Source organism: Eleutherodactylus coqui, chromosome 13 (genome assembly GCF_035609145.1).
Source record: "Eleutherodactylus coqui strain aEleCoq1 chromosome 13, aEleCoq1.hap1, whole genome shotgun sequence".
Taxonomy (NCBI): domain Eukaryota; kingdom Metazoa; phylum Chordata; class Amphibia; order Anura; family Eleutherodactylidae; genus Eleutherodactylus; species Eleutherodactylus coqui.
The window spans coordinates 42,870,396-42,892,518 of NC_089849.1; the positions used below are offsets into that span (position 1 = coordinate 42,870,396).

General features: G+C 43.3%; 1 protein-coding gene and 1 long non-coding RNA gene across 3 annotated transcripts in view; one reads left to right on the forward strand and one right to left on the reverse strand.

Annotated features, from left to right (window-relative positions):
• Nucleotides 1-2,958, forward strand: part of PLXDC1 (plexin domain containing 1) — a 54,956-nt gene extending 51,998 nt beyond the window's left edge. Inside the window, exon 14 of the mRNA XM_066588240.1 lies at nucleotides 1,837-2,958. Coding sequence (XP_066444337.1) covers nucleotides 1,837-1,956 — 120 coding nt within the window. The 3' untranslated portion in view covers nucleotides 1,957-2,958. The remainder of the gene's footprint in view (nucleotides 1-1,836) is intronic.
• LOC136588785 (uncharacterized) overlaps nucleotides 1-22,123 on the reverse strand; it is a 134,936-nt gene that overhangs the window by 107,746 nt on the left and 5,067 nt on the right. For both annotated transcript variants that reach the window (XR_010787604.1, XR_010787605.1), the window contains exon 2: nucleotides 6,469-6,555. This is a non-coding gene — a long non-coding RNA (uncharacterized lncRNA). The remainder of the gene's footprint in view (nucleotides 1-6,468; nucleotides 6,556-22,123) is intronic.

The window sequence follows — 22,123 nt, forward strand, 5'->3', positions numbered from 1 at the left end:
ACGTACCGCAATCCACTAAAACAATAATTTTGTCAAGAAAAGACATTTTAAAAAAGTGTTTGTATCCTGATCTGGGTAATATTTCTCTGCTAGATGTCCATGTGCGATCTGATCTGCATGGACAGTGCACTTTTCATATCCTATTCAGGTTTGTGATACAGATGAGAATAGGACATGCATAGATTTCTTTCCCATGGTCCATTACTCTCTGAATAGTCTCATAGGCTATAATGATATACAGAAAATGAACCAGCTCACCAGCAGGATGCATGGACTTGACTGGGATTAATTGCAGAAGACAGCAGGAAAAGGATCCAGCATCCATAAAATCGGCTTTATTGAGACATATTAAAATCCAAACAGAAGGGACACACAATGGCACGAGACCATGGCGCGTTTCAAGCTGTTAGGCTGCATGTCCAGGGGCATGAATCCGCCGGCGATTTATTACGCTGTGTGAAGCTTTCCATAGCGTTGCTATGAAAAGCGCAGCCGCGGTGTCCATGAGCGGAGAATCATAGCGATTCTCCGCTCGCGGGATCTAAATCACGGCATACCGTGATTCTCTGCAGTTAGCCTATCTATTAGATAGGCTCACCGCAGAAACCTGACCTTCCCCTTCGTCCCCAGCGGCGGAATATTGCTGGCGATATTCCGCAATGGCCATGGACAGGGGGCCTTACATAGCTCTTGCTATGACTAAGAGCTGCTTTGAAAGCTTGAAACGCGTCATGTTGTAGCACCATTGTATGTCCTTCATGTTGGGATGTAAATATGTCTCAATAAAGTGGCGATTTTATGCATGCTGGATCCTTTTCTTGCTGCCATAGGCTATAATGGGTCTGTGTGCGGTCTCTGAAATACATGGACAGCACATGGATGGCAAATGCTCACATGTGAATAAGCCCTTAGTTGTTGGTTCTATTCCTTTAGTACATACTTATTCTGGCGCAATGTCTTCTGGTTTACGAAGCATATTAGGCAAATCCACTGATACTGGTTGTTCTACGTGACATCCACATACTGTTGCTAGTGTGCGATTACGACCCAATGTCCACGGGTGGAATTGAATTGCAAAATCTGCACGGACGATCCACAGTTCCAGCCACCCATAGACAATCATGGGCGCCTCCAGCTTAATTTAAGCATGTGGATTTGATTTGCGGACATTGTGGTCCGGAAAACAAATCACAGCATGCTCCATTTTTCCGCAGGTCCCGCACGGACGGCTTCCACTGAATCAATGGAAACCTTCTGATCCTCGGCCTGCTCGCAGCTGACACTGTAGACAGGCCGCGAATCCCTCTGGAAAGCATTTTAAAAAGAAACTTCACTGCGCATGTGTGGCGGCGCGCCGGCCCACATCCGTAATGGAGAAGATGGAAAACCCGTACAGCCACGCAGAGGATCCGGACAGGTAAGTAAGGTTCTCTTGCCACGAGCAGGGTGGGATTCCGCTGCGGGCTCCCACCCGCTGAATCCGACCCGCCCGTGGACATGAGGCCTTAAGAGTTCAGGAACTTAACTTTCAGTGCAGGTGGATCAAGTTAGTCTGTAGTGATCACTACTTCATTACGGTGTTAATAGACCTCCTATAGAAATATATGTGACTTCAGCATGTATATCCAATATCCACTTTGCTAGACGCTCTCTCTGCCTCTTTCTCAGTAGCTAGTGAGCCAAAGGATAACCTCCATTTCCTTCTATGGATATCATGGGTGATACTCAAAACCTCATCTGGACTCATTCAACCCAAATGTATTGACTTATTAAACATTTGTAATTAATTTCCAATGTAAACATGTACAACAAATAACCCTTTTTCATTATTTGCAGTATCATACCAACCACTGGGCAGTTATGAAATTCAACAACCATGGCAGTCCAGGTGTGTACACTGTGGTGGACCCAACACCAGGACTTGATAAGGACAGCTTCAAGGATACAGAACAGTAAGGGCTCTTGAATCCCTTTATGTAAAGGAGATGGAAGGTCTGGAACCTCCCAATGTGCCCAAACCATCCAAAAGAAAGGATTCCCAACCACACCTTTAAAGACTACACGTGAATAAGGAATCACTCGACATGTTTTACTAACTCCAGAGTATATTACTTTTTGTTCTCCATACTCCTTGCACAGCAATACATCTCAGTTTCTAATATAAGAAGAGATTACACTGCATAGTCCATGAGAGATGTGAACTGAAAAGTTGCAGTCTGCTATCAACAGAATATAATTCCTGGATGTCAGACTTACGAGAAGCATCTCGTCATGAATAACCAAAACCACATTCTTGCATATGCATCATTCTGAAGACTTTAAGAACAACTCGCCAAACTATTCCACTTCGCAGCTCAGTCTGCTAGCAAAAACATGAATCTCATGATGAAAGGAAGTCAGGCTCATACCTGCCACAGGACTGCAAACGTCTTTACTATTGTACTTTTCCCTGTGTATAGCAAAAAATACCGTGGTGTTGTGTAAGCCACAAAAATCTACGTAGGTAAATATTTTCGGACAAAAAAGACAAAAGTATTATAGGAGTGACAACTTTATCGGGTAAGCAGAAAAACTATTTGCAAGCTTTCAGAGCACAGAGGCTCCTTCCTCGGGTGGTTTACAAAGAAACAGGCACTATAAATCTTACATCCATAAATGTGACAAGAATGTCAACTCAAAGGCCATGAAAAAAAAAAACAAAGCACAATATTATATTGCATTTTCATATTCGATATATACAAAGCACACATTTTGAGCTTAGCATTAAAGGGATTGTCCAGTTATGAGCTATGAGTTATCCTCAATATAGGTCATCAACAGTAGATCAACAGGAGTCTGCAACTCGGGATCGGTGCGATCAGATGTTTGCCTGGCCATTGCAGATGGGCACAGAGATGATTTTTAACAGAAGCAGATAGCTCTGTTCCCGCTGCAGTGGCTCGGCTTGGTATTGCAGCCAAGTTCCCATTGAAATTAATAGGAACTTGGACTGCAATACCAAGACGAGCAACTGCAGTGGGAACAGAGCTGTCTGCTTCCGTCAAAAATGAGCTCCATGCCCGAATGCAATGGTCCAGCAATTAGCTGATCATTGGGGGTCCACCGTTAACTGCTGCTGTTGAAATCTTTTGCAAACAACTGATAAGGTATAAAATAACAAAAGCAGTAGTACTTACCTTACCAACCCCTTTTCCGATGCAGGAGCTTCCCTTGTTCTCTACCAGATTCTGTTTATTAGGCTACAGCAATAACTTGTATCTTAAGAATAAGATCTGTTGCTCTGCTACAGAGTTAGGATAGAACACTGTGTAGTAGATCAAGAAATAATGTACTATAGCATACCTTGCTATAGATCATATGGACATGACAAACTTGGTAAAACCATTTCCTGTTCATTGTTCTAAACAGACCACGTCACACAGCCTTCTTTCAAATGTTGCACTCATATACACATGCAGAACATTTCAACGAACCAAAGGCCATGCCATGTTAGCAAACAGAGTGGCAGTCGGATCATACTGCCTGTTCCATCTATAATTCAGGGATGCTGGATGGGCCAAGGAGCTGAGCACCAGGAAGAAGCTGTCATTTAGAACTTTGTCCGTTTCCTCTTCTCTATGTTCACTACTTCTGTTAGCTCCACTCCAGATCTCTGCTCTGCTATATATTTCTACAAGACTGATTCTACTAGAAGATTAATATACCTTACATTTTCATTTTCTTCTACATAACTTTCAGAAACCCTGGTGCTCATCAATCATTATTAGTGTTTGCACCTTCTGCATGATACTTTGGTAAATATCATAAATGTGTAACTGCTAGCACACTATAGAGCAATATACATCACAGGAAAGCCAACATGTAGGCACATACATAAATCTCAGGGTACATGTCCTTGACTGCAGACTTTAGCTAGCTTAATTATAAGTTATTCTCTCTTGCAATTTACATTGATCGCCCATCGCTATGTACCAGTTCTGGTAATCCTCTCCACTGCAACTAAAATCACAGGTTATTTTTCTAGAACACTTTAGACAATCTGAAAGTTGGTATTTAAGGTTACAGTATATATTTTTGCTGTGTAGCAGGGTTACTGAATGTTACTATTATTCGTACCTGAGAAACCACTGCAGTATTGTCCACCTAAAGAGTTTTTTGGCATGCATGAATACTTTACATTCAACTGCTGGTCAGATTTACAGATAGAGCATGGCCATGTTATATCGTAATTAAAGGTTTTCTATTGCTAGTCTTGGTTATTTGTATATATTTATCTGTAAGGTTGAACCCTATGGTATGGATTTTCTCAAGCAAGTCTGAAATATAAAATATATAGAACAAAGCAAATATCTAATGAGTTGAAACAATTTAAAGAAAGACATCTGCCTAAAAAACCTAAATAACCTTCCAATACACCAATGAGGGGAAAACGGTAGTGTGCCCTATATGCAAATAGCTTGTGCTTTCTCACACCTCTTGAAAAGTACCCAAGGTACATTTGGACAGGAGCTTTCTAGGCGAGAGACATGGCTGCAATGCATGTTGCAGCCAAGAATCTCAGCTGCATTTCTCATTGGACACCTGCCTATGTGCTGTCCAAAATGCACGAACACTGCATATTTACAGACATTGCCTATCCTATTCTTGTTCGTGAAAACGGATGGACGTGCCATGTGTTTTTTCTCACGCAGACCATCGATTTGTGTGAAAAATCACGCACGTGTATAGCCTCATAGGCTATAATGGGGCGTGTACTGACTGCGGAGTTACTCTGTGCCAGTAGCCTTAGGGTACATTCACATACACCGAAAATTCCACTACAAAATCTGCAGCATTTCTGCCAACGAAAGAGTCACAATCCACAGCATCAGTACACATGATGACTCGGAATCAGCTGCGTATCCGCAAAGGGTTTCAGCAGCTACAGCATTCCCCTCACCTTGCAATTCTTTTTAGTTCTACTTACTTTATTTCTTCGATGGTTCAATATGTTACCCATAAAATTCTCTTATTAACACCCCAACGTGCTAAAATCTGTGCAATTTCAGTTTTGTTGAGTTGTCACATACTGTCAACACTCCACAAGAAGAGCTGCACACCACAGTTCTTGCACTTTGTGGTGGTCCTAGTGGTTAATCAAACAATTGTGAAATATCATATCACTATACAATATATGTTATTTGCAGAGAAAACTCCTTGAAATTTCACCACCCTAAGGGCGCCCACCCACTGGCGATTTTTTTTCCCTGCGAAATTCGCAGCATTTTTTTCTCTGCAGGGGTCTATGGGACTTGTAATGTTAAAATCGCGATCGCGCAAAAACGCGATTTCGCGGTAAATTGCGATTTTGCGCGATCGCGATTTTAACATTACAAGTCCCATAGACCCCTGCAGAGAAAAAAATGCTGCGAATTTCGCAGGGAAAAAAAATCGCCAGTGGGTGGGCGCCCTAACAGTTTAGGAGCTCCGTTAGTTCTACAGCAAAAAGACATTACAGTTTTGGACAAACAGAGTTTGTTCTATTTTAAAAGACTATAGCTCCAATTCTGTCGCTGCTACGGACATACTTTTGGTGTCATCTTAAAACCAATATGTTTTTTCTTTTAAATGATATAGAACCAGAGAAACAGCTGTTTGAATTGACGTAGGGAATGCTGAATTTACAGCTGTCACTTTTCAGTCAGTGTGTGCAGTAGTGTGAGATGGGAGGAGTTGGACAAGCTGCCAGCAGAGATCTGTAATTCTCCTGTATATACCCCTGCCTCAAGGAAGGAGTGACATAAATTTTTGTTCATGTTATCACTTCCCTCTAACCAACAGGGGCATAGTTGCTCGCTAATTGTCATATATAGGGGTCTTTTCCCCCCCAAAAAGAGTTTAAAAGATGAGGGCCTACTCATCTTATCATTCCTCTACACCTTTTAACCTAGCAGATGCTGCAGACATTGCTGACCATACAGCGACACTGACAAAAAAATGAGAACAGAAAAAGAGATAAGATTTCATGGCTCTTAAGGCTAAAATTATTTATGTCACTAAGGCCGGGCGCACATGTACGGGTCGGAAATCTACAGTGAAAGAGCTGCGATCCATCGCAGAAACAAATTGCGTATGGACAGTCTCTCACGGATGTGTTCGTGTTCCCAGGCGGATGTACATGTATGGACAGTGTATCATCCGCATGGAAGAAAGATCGCAGACAGGGAATTACACCAGAAAGTAGAACATCGCTGAGGCCAGAGCTTTCTTGATCTCTCTTGTCCAGACAGAATTTAGGCTTTTCTATGTATTCTCATACCAAGTTCCGAGCGATTCCGCGGATCACACGCAATGTTGTGTATGGGCTGCGGGACGCATGCATCCATTGACATCAGTGGAGGACGTCCGCGCTAAAATAAAGCATGCTGACATTTCTCTTCCTACGCAATTCGTACCCATGATTGTGAAGGAAAACTCAAAAATACATACCTTTCAATGCCTGTGTATTATAACGGATCCTCCACGCATACGGCGATCACGGAATCAGCAATTCAAATCCGATTGTGTAAGACCAGCCTAAGGGGTTAAAAAAAAACTTTAGGTGACAGTTCTAAACTAAATAAACTAAGAGGAGACATAAATTCAAAATCTACAATAAAAAAGTGAGTTTCATGAGGGTTTTCCAATTTTAATGTGACTGTTAGGTTAAACATATTATAATTCATACAATACCTTGTCCAAGTAAAAAAAAAATGGAAGTTTGAGCACAACTTGTAAGATTGTAAAGTATTTGTGGAGCATCATTTCTAAAAGGAGCGGTCCCTACTGTACTAGTCACTTCCTCTGGAGAGCCACAGGAAAGTAGTGACACCAGTCAACACAATGACTAACAGGAGGCACCAAACAAAATGAACGTCAGTCATCCAAGTAGTAACAAACCCTTATTTTTCCAAGTGCACATTTCCTCATTCCATATCGCTTCTTCAACAGGTCCCTAAACCACCTGCATTGTGATACCAGCAAGGGTACAGGGAAGGAAACCACGAGTGTAGTAGTCTGGCAGGGGGATATGAAGGACTGTTATGTATTCCTGAGCACTTAGTACAGTTGTTACTCAGTGAAAGCTATCACAGGGATATCTTCAGGGTTAATCTTTGAAGCCAGTCTTTAGTATATGTTCTTGCCAGCAGCTCTCGAAGATCCTCAAGCCAAAAAATGCTCTCAGAAACAAGGAATCCTAATTAATCTGGAAGTGGGTCAGGGTGGGCAGTGAAATGTTCTTTTTTCCAATGCAACTGGCTCAAAGTAGAGGAGGATATTTCTTTCCTATTGTTTTGGGAATCTTGACAGCTGAGCCGTATCTGCCTCATCTCAAAATAGGATAACGGCGATTGTGTGTAGGAAGAGATTCTTTGTTAGCTAAGTTTCTGAAGACTACAAAATATAAACACAGAGTTGTCTGGTGCTACTGGCGAGGGCTTTTTCATATTTAGTATTTAATGGCTTGTTTTTTCCTTGCCTATTTTTTTTAAAGTTGGAACAGATTCCAAATAACATCTTTTTTCGGTGACTCCCCCAGCTGTTTGCTCAAAAAATACAGTGGGTCCGGAAAGTCCTCAGTCCTTTTCACTTTTCTTGCATTGTGTAACGTTGTGGCCAAATTAAAAAAGATGTCAAGTTTCACCCCATCATTCTGCACTCAGTACCCCATAATGACAAAGTGAAAACAGAATGTTGTAAAAAAAAGTTTTTAATGAAAAACTAACATTTTGCATTGACATACGTATTCAGATCCTGTACTCAGTACTTAGTTGTTGAAGCACTTTTGGCAATCCTCTTTGGTACGATGCCACAAGGCTTGTTCACCTGTATTTAGGGATTTTCTACCATTCCTTGCTGCAAATCCTCTCAAGCTGTGTCCGGTTGGATGGGGACTGTATGTGGACAGTCATTTTTAGGACTCTCCAGTGATGTTTGACTGGGTTCAAGTCAGGGCTGTGGCTGGGCCACTCAAATACATTCACAGAGTTGTCCCTAAGCCACTCCTGTGTTGTCTTGGCTGTGTGCTTATGGTCATTGTCTTGTTGAAAGGTGAACCTTCTGCCCAGTCGGAGGTCCCTTACGCTCTAGATCAGATTTTGATTAATATCATCTTTGTAATTTGCTCCACTCAGCTTTCCAACAATCCTGACCAGTTTCCCTGTCCCAGCTGCTGAAAAACACCCCCACAGCATGATGCTACTACCACCATGCCCATAGGGATGGTATTGGGCAGACTTAACACTAAGGCCCCCTGTCCACGGGAGTTGCGGTATCCTGCATCAGACTGCTGCCGCGGGAGCCGCTGCCTGGGAGCAGGAGCCGGCAGACGAATCTCCGCCTGTCAGCGTATCTGACAGATAGGCTGACGGCGGAGAATCGCGGCAAATCGCAGCATGCTGCGAATTGTCGGCCGCGAGCAGCAAATCGCAATGATTCTCCACTCGTGGACAGGGAGGCGGCGCTTTCCTTGGCAACGCTATGGAAAGCTTCAGACGGCGTGATTCGCCGGCGTTTTCCCGCTGGCAAAGTCACGTTCGTGGACAGGGGGCCTTAGAGCTGAGGCCAAAAAGTTCAAACTTGATTTCATCAGACCGGAGAATCTTATTTCTCACAGTATAAGAATCCTTTAGGTGCTTTTTGGTAAACTCCAGGCTGCTTTCTTGTGTCTTTTACTGAGGAGAGGCTTCTTTCTGGCCACTCTGACATAAAGCCCAGATTGGTGGAGGCTGCAGTGATGGTCGACCTTTTGGAAGTTTCTCCCATCTGCACACAGGATCTTTTGGAACTCAGCCAAGGTGACCATTGTATTCTTGGTCACATCTCTTAACAAGACCATTCTTTCCCGATTAATTAGTTTGGTGAGTCGGCCGGCTCTAGAAAGAATCCTTGTTGCACCAAATTTCTTCCATTTAAGAATTTCAAAACTCTTGGGAACTTTCAGTGTAGCAGACATTTTTTGTACCTCCACACAATCCTGTCTCTGAGCTCTACAGGCAGTTCATTCCTTCTCATGGCTTGTTTTTGGCTTTAATATGCATTGCAAGTGAAACCTTATATAGACAGGGGTGTGACTGTAAAAATTATCTCCTTAGGGAGAGCAACTATATACTAAGTGAGGAGACTCAAATGGCCACGCACGCTCCTCTGGGTAATATGCAAATAAGGGAGATGGGATATATCCTCCACAGTGCCACCTATTGAAAGGCAGCATTCCTTCGAGTCAAAGTGGGACTCTTTATACAAGTCTTGTTACAATGACTGGGAATCAAAAGCAAAGCCAGACTCCATGTACATACAGCTGTTTCTGGGTTCTTGCCCATCATCAGTGTACAGTAGGAGTCTGGCTTTTGCTAGTGAGAGGCCTGGGACAGGGGTCAGAAACGCTATTTTCTCCTTAGGGAGAGCAACTATATACTAAGTGAGGAGACTCAAATGGCCACGCACGCTCCTCTGGGTAATATGCAAATAAGGGAGATGGGATATATCCTCCACAGTGCCACCTATTGAAAGGCACTGATGATGGGCAAGAACCCAGAAACAGCTGTATGTACATGGAGTCTGGCTTTGCTTTTGATTCCCAGTCATTGTAACAAGACTTGTATAAAGAGTCCCACTTTGACTCGAAGGAATGCTGCCTTTCAATAGGTGGCACTGTGGAGGATATATCCCATCTCCCTTATTTGCATATTACCCAGAGGAGCGTGCGTGGCCATTTGAGTCTCCTCACTTAGTATATAGTTGCTCTCCCTAAGGAGAAAATAGCGTTTCTGACCCCTGTCCCAGGCCTCTCACTAGCAAAAGCCAGACTCCTACTGTACACTGATGATGGGCAAGAACCCAGAAACAGCTGTATGTACATGGAGTCTGGCTTTGCTTTTGATTCCCAGTCATTGTAACAAGACTTGTATAAAGAGTCCCACTTTGACTCGAAGGAATGCTGCCTTTCAATAGGTGGCACTGTGGAGGATATATCCCATCTCCCTTATTTGCATATTACCCAGAGGAGCGTGCGTGGCCATTTGAGTCTCCTCACTTAGTATATAGTTGCTCTCCCTAAGGAGAAAATAGCGTTTCTGACCCCTGTCCCAGGCCTCTCACTAGCAAAAGCCAGACTCCTACTGTACACTGATGATGGGCAAGAACCCAGAAACAGCTGTATGTACATGGAGTCTGGCTTTGCTTTTGATTCCCAGTCATTGTAACAAGACTTGTATAAAGAGTCCCACTTTGACTCGAAGGAATGCTGCCTTTCAATAGGTGGCACTGTGGAGGATATATCCCATCTCCCTTATTTGTAAAAATTATGTCCAAGCAACTGAATTTACCACAGGTGGAGTACAGTAAAGGTGTAGAAGCATCTCAAAGATGATCAACAGAAATGGGAGGCCCAGAACTAAATTTCATGTGTCATTAAAAAAGTGTCAGACTTATACATTCCAACAAGACAATGACCATAAGCACACAGCCAATACCACACAGCATTGGCAAATACCCCAATTACACTGAAAGATTATTGCTCAAACGACAGTTTGAGTGACAGTTTTGAGCGATCATCTTTGCATAGTCTATAGTAGCTAATTAGCTACTAAAGAGCTATGCAGGCAGAGCGGGACACCGCTAACTGCTGCATTCTTCTCCGCACTTACAGCTCACGTCCCGCTGTGAACTATCAGCGGGACACAAGCTGAAAGAATCTTATCACTGACTGTGATAACAGCCTGCACCGATGATAAAAGTTCATCGCTCAATCCTAGAAAACTAGAATTAAGCAAGGAAGGAATCATGTACAAAAACTGCATGATGTCCGTGCATTTATATGCAACAGCTATCACTCAAAAGATGGCTTTGAGCAAATTTTGAGCGAGAATCATTGTGTCTAAATGGGCCTTTAGGGACAACTCTGTGAATGTATTTGAGTGGCCCAGCCACAATCCTGATTTGTGCCCAGTTAAACATCTCTGGAGAGTCCTGAAAATGACCGTCCACAGATGATCCCCATCCAAACTGACACAGCTTGGGAGGATTGGGAGAGAGAAATGGCAGAAAATCTCTAAATCCATGTGGGCACACCTTGTGGCATCATGCCAAAGAGGACTGGAGGCTGTAAACATTGCCAAAAGTGCTTCAACTAAGTACAGAGTACAGCGTCTGAATACTTATGTCTATGCAAAATGTTAGTTCATTTTTTTCAAATTTACAATGATTTCTAACATTCTGTTTTCACTTTGTCATTATGGGGTACTGAATGTGGAATGATGGGTAAAAGGTTCATTATTTTTTAATTTGCACAAAGCCACAGCATAACATAATATAAAAAAGTGAAAGGGTCTGAAGACTTTCCAAACCCACTGTAAGAACATGAAAGGAAAAGTACGGTGCAAATGTGAATAAACACTGACTGTATTATAAAAATCAAAATCAGTTTTTTCTTTAAACTGTATTTTTTTCTGTTCAGACAACATTAACCCCTACATTACAGGGTTCCATTTGAATTCTTGAAGATGAAATCCAGATGGAACCCTGGAACGGAATCTTAGGCTTTCTTTAGTCAGAGACCAAATTTCAGCATTTGTGCTGGACAGAATATTGCAGTCAAACAGAATCATAGAAGTAGAACTTGAGCTCTAATTGGTTGTTACAGGCCGCATCTTTTCTGTGTCAATAACAATGCACTATAGGCTGCCTGTCCATGGGCGTTGCGGTATCCCGCGGCAGATGTCCGGCGCGGGAGCCGCCGCCCGGGTGCAGGAGCCGTAGACGGATCTCTGCTGTCAGCCTAATCTGATAGATAGGCTGACTGCGGAGAATCGCGGCAATTCGCTGCATGCTGCAAATTGCCGACCGTGAGCGGAGAATTGCAATGATTCTCCGCTCATGGACAGGGGGCCGTCGCTTTCCATTGCAACGCCATGGAAAGCTTTAGACAGCGTGATTCGCCGGCAATTTACTGCCACGGAAATCACACCCGTGGACAGGAGCCCTAAGACTGTTGCCCACATTATCAAGTATTTTATCTCTGAATCTGGTTACAAGGTTACTCGAAAATTGTGCACAAATTAGTGACATTTGTTGGCATGCTGCAAAATATAACACAGGTGAGAAAATTGGAGGCAAACCCACGTTGACCCATAGCAGATTTTCCACAGTCTGTGGTGCAGCATAACCCACCCACTCATTTAAAGGTAAAATCTGCACTGAAAATACACAGCATAAATTGATATGTTGCAAATTTAGAATTTGTACCATAAGTCAATTTACTCTGTGGATTTTTTCCATGTCATGTGGATGAGATTTCTTGAGATGCCATCTACTGCTAGCACTGTAATACGGCAGATTTTCCACAGCCAATTCCACTGCAGAGAATCTACATTTCCGCTAGGTGTGAACATACATTAAAAGTACTTTTAAGCTAATTTCACAGGAGTGTATGTAACACGGATGTAACACGGAGTTATGGAAACAGTGTACTGTTTCCATGAAACTCATTTACTTCAATGGGAGTTATGGAAACAGAATAGGGCTGCCGCTTCAGCTATTTCCGTAACACCCGTTGAGGTGGTCAAGAAACTAACTGTGGGTTTCTCAACTTAGCCAGGAGGTATTGAGATGGGAAACCCCATAGGCGTAGCGTCAGGGGGTGCTGGGGGCTGCCATGGCGACCCGGCCCCTGAGCTCAGGGGGCCCCGTGGCCGCCCTCTGCAATACCAACATGCACATTTAGTGCATTAATCGCTGGCCGTTCTGACTGCAGCAAAATTCTCATCATGCGGCAGCCAGAACAGCCAGCGTGAGAGGAAGGCTCGGCAGAGCAGGGAGGAGGAGGGAGAAACTCACATGGGCCGGCAGGGGAGGATGGAGAAAGTCACATGGGACGGCAGGGGTGGAGGGAAGAAGTCACATGGGGCGGCAGAGCACAGTGATCATGTGCTGCCCCCTGCTTCCTGCTGAATGGGAAGCTTCTGAGTTGCTGGTTTGCTGCTGCTGTCACATGAAGGAGAAGTGGACCGGGCCCTGGGGTAAGTGCATATGTGTCTGTCTGTCTGTCTCCCTCCTTTATCTATCTATCTCTCTATCTCCTATCTATCTGCTATCTATCTCTCTATCTATCTCATATCTATCTATCTATCTGCTATCTATCTCTCTATCTATCTATCTCATATCTATCTCTCTATCTATCTATCTCATATCTATCTCTCTATCTATCTGCTATCTCTCTATCTATCAGCTATCTATCTCATATCTATCTATCTATCTGCTATCTATCTATCTATCTATCTGCTATCTATCTATCTCATATCTATCTATCTCTCTATCTATCTGCTATCTATCTCATATCTATCTATCTATCCATCTATCTGCTATCTATCTCTCTGTCTATCTGCTATCTATCTATCTGCTATCTATCTCTCTATCTATCTATCTGCTATCTATCTATCTGCTATCTTTCTATCTATCTGCCTTCTATCTATCTGCTATCTATCTATCTGCTATCTATCTATCTGCTATCTATCTATCTGCTATCTATCTGCTATCTATCTATCTACTATCTGCTATCTATCTATATATCTACCTGCTATCTATCCCATATCTATCTATATACTATCTATCTATAGATAGTATATAGATAGATATGGGATACATAGATAGTATATAGATAGCAGATAGCTAGTATATAGATAGATATGGGATAGATAGTGTATAGATAGATAGATAGATAGATAGATAGTGTATAGATAGTGTATAGATAGATATGGGCTACATAAATAGTATATAGATAGCAGATAGATAGATAGTATATAGATAGCAGATAGATAGTATATAGATAGATATGGGATAGATAGATAGATAGTATATAGATAGATAGTGTATAGATAGATATGAGATAGATAGTGTATAGATAGATATGAGATAGATAGTGTATAGATAGATAGATAGTATATAGACAGATATGGGATAGATAGATAGATAGATAGTATATAGATAGATATGGGATAGATAGATAGTATATAAATAGATATGGTATAGATAGTATATAAATAGATATGGGATAGATAGATAATATATAGATAGATATGGGATAGATAGATAGATAGATAGATAGATAGATAGATAGATAGACAGTGTATAGATAGATAGTGTATAGATAGTGTATAGATAGATAGTGTATAGATAGATAGATAGTATATAGATAGATATGGGATAGATAGATAGTATATACATAGATATGGGATAGATAGATAAATAGATAGTAGATAGATATGGGATAGATAGATAATAGATAGATAGATATGGGATAGATAGTATATAGATAGATATGAGATAGATAGTATATAGATAGATATGGGATAGATAGTGTATAGATAGATATGAGATAGATAGTGTATAGATAGATATGAGATAGATAGTGTATAGATAGATAGATAGTATATAGACAGATATGGGATAGATAGATAGATAGTATATAGATAGATATGGGATAGATAGATAGTATATAAATAGATATGGTATAGATAGTATATAAATAGATATGGGATAGATAGATAATATATAGATAGATATGGGATAGATAGATAGATAGTAGATAGATAGATAGATAGATAGATAGATAGACAGTGTATAGATAGATAGTGTATAGATAGTGTATAGATAGATAGTGTATAGATAGATAGATAGTATATAGATAGATATGGGATAGATAGATAGTATATACATAGATATGGGATAGATAGATAAATAGATAGTAGATAGATATGGGATAGATAGATAATAGATAGATAGATATGGGATAGATAGTATATAGATAGATATGAGATAGATAGTATATAGATAGATATGGGATAGATAGTATATAGATAGATATGGGATAGATAGTATATAGATAGATATGGGATAGATAGTATATAGATACCGTATATACCGGCGTATAAGACGACTTTTGAACCCCGAAAAATCTGCTCTGCAGTCGGGGGTCGTCTTATGCGCCGGTAAAACAAAAAAAAAAAAAGTGTAAAAAAAAAAAATTTTATTACTCACCTCCCACGGCGTTCTGTCGCGCTCCGGCAGGATGTCGCTCGCTCCGGCAGGCTGTCGCTCGCTCCTCGTCCCCGCCGCAGCATAGCTTTCTGAATGCGGGGCTTGAAATCCCCGCTTCCAGAAAGCTAATACACACGCCGGCAGCCATGACAGCATTGAATGGCTGTGATTGGCTAAAGCACACGTGGCTTCAGCCAATCACACTATTCAATGACATCATTGAATGGCTGTGATTGGCTGAAGGCGCACGTGTTAGCAATCACACCCATTCAATGATGTCATTGAATAGTGTGATTGGCTGAAGCCACGTGTGCTTTAGCCAATCACAGCCATTCAATGATGTCATGGCTGCCGGCGTGTGTATTAGCTTTCTGGAAGCGGGGATTTCAAGCCCCACATTCAGAAAGCTATGCTGCGCCGGGGACGAGGAGCGAGCGACAGCCTGACGGAGCGAGCGACATCCTGCCGGAGCGCGACAGAACGCCGTGGGAGGTGAGTAATAAAATTTTTTTTTTTTTCTCCACTGAATACCGGCGTATAAGGTGACAGTTGGGGGGTCGTCTTATACGCCCCGTCGCCTTATACGCCGGTATATACGGTAGATAGATATGGGATAGATAGTATATAGATAGATATGGGATAGATAGTATATAGATAGATAGACACGTGTTCAGAAAACGCAGCTTGAAATCGTGGCATTTTTACCAGGATTTTGAGCAGCGTTTTCAAACACTGGTTACAGCGTCTGACTGCGCTTTTTAATGCACCCCATCCTTGTGAGGAGGTGTGTTAAAAACCAAGACAATGCAAAAATAGAACAGACAGCTCTTGAAAATCACAGCGTTAGAAACACTGTGTTCGAGCGCAGGTTTAAGTAAGCTCATTAAAATATCTGGGAGTGTTGTACTGCGGTTAGTACGGCGCTCGGGACACCGCGCTAATAGCGGTAAAAAGCGGTGTGTGTGAGTGGCCTGCGGGGCTACAAACAAATGTTCATGTGCAGGAAATGCATCATGTTTGGAAAGATTACGCCAAGGGGGAGATCGTGTACGCAGCACGATCTAGGTATTGGTGCGGGGGAGTGTGGGGTGGAGGCCCAGGGGGGGGGGGGGCCCCAAGCTGAACTTTTGCACCCGGGCCCCATAGCCCTTAGGTACGCCCCTGGGAAACCCCCTTTTAAATGGTGTAAAGTGGCATAAGTGTACAAAGTTTATCCGGGATTCAGACATTTTCCAAGAAGGCCAGTAAAAAGAGAAAACTAAATAACGTGTCATGTGAGTGGTCCCCACCACCCAGTGTCTGGAGCTTAGGCAATATTCCTTTGACACGAGGCAGTGGTGACTACCCACATGACAATTGACTTGTATCCCTAGCTGAAACTAACGACTGCAGGCGAACCTTCTAGAGGGAGAAAAAAAACATTGTTGTAATCAGTGAAGATTGAGGGCTCATGTCCACGAGCATTGTGGGATACGCCTGCATACTTACGCCGCGGGAGTACCGCAATATTAAACAAAGAAGTGACTGCGAGTGATCACGGAATTCTGCATGGATTTCCACAATCTCCTTTAATGCTATATTAATAGAGACCTCCCGCGGCGTAATTCCACAGCAAATAGAACATGCTGCAATTTATTTCCCGCTGCGGAAATCTGCGCGTACGCCCGCGGCAAATAGAACATGCTGCAGGTGATTAAGGGTGATTTCACGGGGCGAAATTCCACGGTGGAATTCCGCACCGTGAGCATTACGCTATTAGGTTCAATAGAACCTAATAGTTGTGGGCCGACGCCGCGGATTTCTGCCGTGTAGCATGCGGCGGAAATCCGCCCGTGGGAATTAGGCCTTAAACTGTTGAACTTATTATTAACTTATAACTATTAATAACATCATGAAAGTATATTAAAGACCGGGAGTGCAGAAAGATGATGTGAGGTTAACACAATGAAACACAGTCCTGCCAGCTACAAGGAAACCAGAAGATTGACGCTGGACCTGAAAGGATGTGAGCATAATCTGTGTGTGTGTGTTTGCACGGTCTCCATAGCAACTTGTAAACAATGCAGGGCCTGGTAACCCGAACGCAGTGCCCCGAACGCAATTGTAATTGCGTTAGATGGGTCTCCTATCTTTTCTATGGGCACTGCGCTCGCGTTCGACGCTAAACGCACGACATATTGCGTCTCCTTTTCTGGACGCGACCTTCGTGCGTTCAGCGCAGCCCTCCATCTGCATGTGGAAATGCTTTCATTTAGAAAGCATTGCCCACGGCCATCGCGTTAGATGCCAGCGTTCAGAGCCTGCGTCTAACGCGATGAACAAACGCACGTGGAGGAGGGGCCGAAGACCCCACTGTTTCTGAGAGTCGTTTTTCCTGGAGCAAACCTTATTGGTGACAAAGAGTCACCTCACACTTTACAAAAGTTTCTAGAACTTGTTTATAAGTTCATTAGTGCCGCGAGCAAAACTACATCACTAGACCACAAGACACGTTTCTTCTTTACAAAAATCGATATTATATCGCCTTAGACTATCAATGTTACTGATATATCGGACATAACAATATCGATGAAAAGTATCGCCAAAGCATTAGCGATATTTCGATATATCGGTTTTCGATGTCCCAACCTTAGTTGTGCCTGCACTAGAAAGTACAGTAGAGGCACAGCTGCAGCGCCCTCTTCAGCTATGCAGTTGAATATGGATTTCTCAGCACCGTCTTCACTTAGCTGCATTGATGAAGAGGAGTTTTGTACAAAACAAGTACAGAAAAGGCAAATAAAATAGTATTGCAAAAATGCTTAGGATCGCCTGTTCTGTACAATTAAAGAATAAAATTAAAAAGTGCAGTTACGCTTTAAGTCTGTTCTTTTACCACATAAAAGGAGATGGAAAGAGTCACCGCTTGGTCTTTCTCCAGCACTGATATATAGTAACACTCTATATATCATAATGAAGAACAGCCCACAACCCCAGTTCCATAATATTGCTTCTAATGATTCAGTGTCACTTTGCTACCTGCAAAAAATGTGCAATGTCTTCCATGTGACAACATCAATAAAAATTACAGCCTTGTTCTTAATTTTAATTAATAGTCCTTGGCATAATGTCTGGAAGCTGCACGGCACAAAATGTTCTCATTTGCACGCCAATACCCAAAATCCTCTGCTTCTGACACACCTGTGGACGAGCTCAAGAGAAGCCACATGTGGTTAGCAGATGTGGTTAACAATTAGACGCAGAAAACAGAGCTGCAGATGAAAGTGAATGTTCTGTTCTGTCCTATGTGAATATATTAGGGACACTACTCCATGAATAGCCATTGCCAAAACTACAAGACACTAATGCACAAAAGCAAGTTCAGCATCAGTCAAGATTTGAACAATTCTGCATATAATGTGTAACTGTAGGCTATTAACCAAAGACAGGACAAGTTCTCATGGTGTCCAAAGTACTGGGGTCAGAATTCACCCCACCAGCAGTCAGATGGACAGTCATTTATTTTATTGTCAATTCCTAGCGTTCTTATCTATATAGGGGGGTAAAAATATATAAAAAAGAATGAATATTGTTTAAAAAGTAAAACAAATTTCATCCCCTAACATTTTGTTTAGGGCATCTATATCTTATTTACTAGTGAGTATATGTGCAAATATTAATATTTGCAGCAAGGGGAACACTGATGGGTACTGGTGTATCTTGTCTCCACCAGAAGAATGGGTGGAGACAAAATGCACTCCCACAATTTGATTGGCTAGGCAGGAGAATGGATGCCCATCATCTCCGCTGCTGCCGACCCTGTAAGTGATTTTTCTTGCTGCTCTCCCATTATTCCCTTGTCGGCTTCAGCTCTCCCGTGCGCTCTGCCATCTCCCATCCCACCTTCGGCGCTGTCATTCTCTCCCTGCCATTCCATCTCCGACGCTGTAACATCATCTCCTCTCCTGAAAGTTGTCTCCTACAGGCTCTGGCGCAGTGCATCCCCCTTTGAGACTCTACCCGCCAGCCTCCCATCGGCGCTGTAATGTGTCCACCGCTTACAGACTTCCATTCCCTCACCTGTCACTGGCCACTGGCCCCCTGCCTTTTCCCCTCCCTGCCCCGGCGCAGTCGGTCAGCTGCTGTCAGTCTCCTCGCCGGTCGGCCTCGCATAATGGCTGCAATATGTGACGGCAGCAAAGAGACTGACAGCGCAGGAGCTGGGAAGGGGACAACGGAGAGTGGCGGAGTGGCCTGCCCTGCCAATCAAGTTGTGGGCGTTGGTTGTAAGTGTATATTTTGTCTCCATCCATTCCTCTGGTGGAGACAAGATACACCGGTACCTGACTGATGTTCTGAGCAATGTATGGTAATGTCTCTGAACTCACTCAGCCAATCAAAAACAGTTTCCCTTGCAAATCAGTTTACTTTTAGGCCTCTTTTACACAAGTGACAGCGATATCCCAGAGAGAAAAATCACAGCAATATTACGATTGTGTGTCACTACAAAGTCACGTGACTTTGTAGCACTCTTCTGCTGGGAGTTTTGGGGAGGCTTGAAATATAAGCCCTACCCTGAAAATAAGCCCTAGGTGGAATAAAAAAACAATGTAGCAGCCTACAAAACATTGGTAATGTGAAGGAACCCATTGGAAAGCATGGGCTTCACATACATGCAATTTGTAGCACTGTTGCATTGCGAGAAAATTGCGCGATTTTTTCGCCTGTGTGAAACCGGCCTTAAGGAAATGACAACGAAGTTCTTTCTTCACTTCTGATTGACTGAAAGGGTTTGTTAGTAGTAGGTGACCATGCACAGGAGCTGTTGTCATGACCAAATCCCTTAGATCTACTGGTATTTCTATAATGTTTTATTCACAGGTGTCCCTCACAAAGTTGTGTAACACTAGACGTGCCTAAGAGAGAAGAGAGGTGACTGGAGCCCCCAACTCCGTGACTCCTTAGCTGCTAAACATTGCAGCCATAACTTCCTGTAGAAAATGAATGTCCAAGAAAAGCTCAGCAAAACGTAGAATCTCACAGATGGTTTTCATCATAACCCGAACAGTATCATCAGATAATCATTTATATTTTCATTTGTGCTCTGAGGATTCTTCTAAACCCTAAGCATGCTATTACACGTGTGCTAGCGGCTGCCGATAGAGCAGATCCTTTCCCAATAATTGCTGGGCTGCACTTGCAAATACAAAAAATGTCGCAGATCTCAGTAAAATAATAACTGCTCTAAGTCCTAATGCCCACGGATGGATTTCTATTGAACCTAATAGCTTTTTGCCTTGCAATGTTCACGCTGCGGAATTATACCGCAGAAGTCAGCTGTGAGCCCAGCGGAAGTATTACGTGATTACGCGTCACCGCCCACCGCGTCATGCGCTGTACTGTGCGTGCACGCGGAACGGCACTCTCGCAGCGGATCCAGAGAGGTGAGTATGGGGTCTTTGTGGGGCGCTGTGTCGGACTCTGCTGCGATAGTCCGCTGGCGGAGTCCGACACGGCCATGGGCATGAACCCTAAAAGTTGATATTGCATGAGCATTGGTGGTGATTGCTAATACGCCGGATTTACCGTAAATTGCCAGGCTGTAGGTGGAACTGCAAATTCTGCCAAGCAATTGAAGTTAAATCACAAGTGCTAGCCACTGCTACTAATGCTCATGCACCACCACCCTAAAGCTGGGTTCACACAGGGCGCATTTGCCGCGGGAATCCGCCTGCGGCAGCTATTCCTGGGATGGGCCAGCCATTGGGAGATTTCGCCGGACGCAGCATGTTCACTTTTTTTTTCTTCCGCTTCGGCCACGCTCTTCTCTGTGGGAGCGCCGGCAGCAACGGAAAAGCGAGTGACCAGGCCCCTTCAAAACCCGTGGCTGAGTGCCGCAGGTTTTAAAGCAGCAAATTCCTGGTGGAATCCGCCCAGCCTTCGCCTGCCTTCACACGGGCGTATGTGTTTTTACATTCGCCCGCCAGCAACATAAAAATGCGTGAACAGGTACACAAATCTAACGTTTGTGCGCCCATTCAGATAGCACGGGCCTGGCTCATATATGCCAAGCTCTGCTAAGCGGTCTCCCTCTCGCTGGCTTTCTGCAAGGGAAGGGGGGCGGGAGCTAGTGTGCTAAGCAGCAATGGGAGGGGGCAGGAATTTAGCAACTAGCTCCCGCCTCTTCCCATTGCAAGCAGCCAGCAAGGGGCGGAGAGGAGGAGGGAAGGGGGTTGGAGTTTAGCAGTCATGCTGCTAAATTCCCTCCAACCTTCCCTCTCCAGCAGCTGTTATAGGCTCCCATAGGAGTCTATGCAGCTGGCGGTGGCGTAAGAGCCCGGACGAAATGCGCTATCTTGGCAGGCTGGGAACTTTTACGCCACAACAATATGCCCATGTGAACTGATGCATTGTAAATCAATGCATCAGAGGGGCAGCGTATATCGACCGGGCGTGAAAGCGCGGCCGATATACATTCGTGTGAATCCAGCCTTATACAGTGACAGAACCTGGCCCCATATTCGTATTAAACAAGTTTACTTGTTCTATTCAGTGCTACAAATATGAAACTTTCTGAGATTCATGTTCCTTGGACACTGTAGTGCTTCCCAGTAATTACTTCCATGACTAGTGAGGAGATACACCCATTGAACATATTTATCCCTCATCTGTAACATTTATGTCATGCACATGAACCAATTAGTTCCCTTTAGAGGCAGCCAAAGCTTTTATAGCTCTTCTGCCTGAAAGCAGACCTCCACCAAAACCTCACACCCTATGTGTTCTATGAATGTTATTAGATTAGTAAAAGTAAAATATAACAAAATGTAAAAATATATTGGTGCAGATTTACAAATACTGACTTAGGCTGGGTTCACATGGGGTGTAATTGCCGCAGAATGTCAGTGCAGACTTTCTATACGGTCATTCCGCCCGCTGCTTTTTATCCGGGAATAGCCAGCAAAGTGGACAAGATTTGCAAAAATCTCATCCACACGCTGTGGCCGATCCGTTGCGGGCAAGCCGTGCTGACATTGACAAGCCGCGCAGAATTCAAAGCCATGACATGTCAATTCTTTCCCCGTTCCCG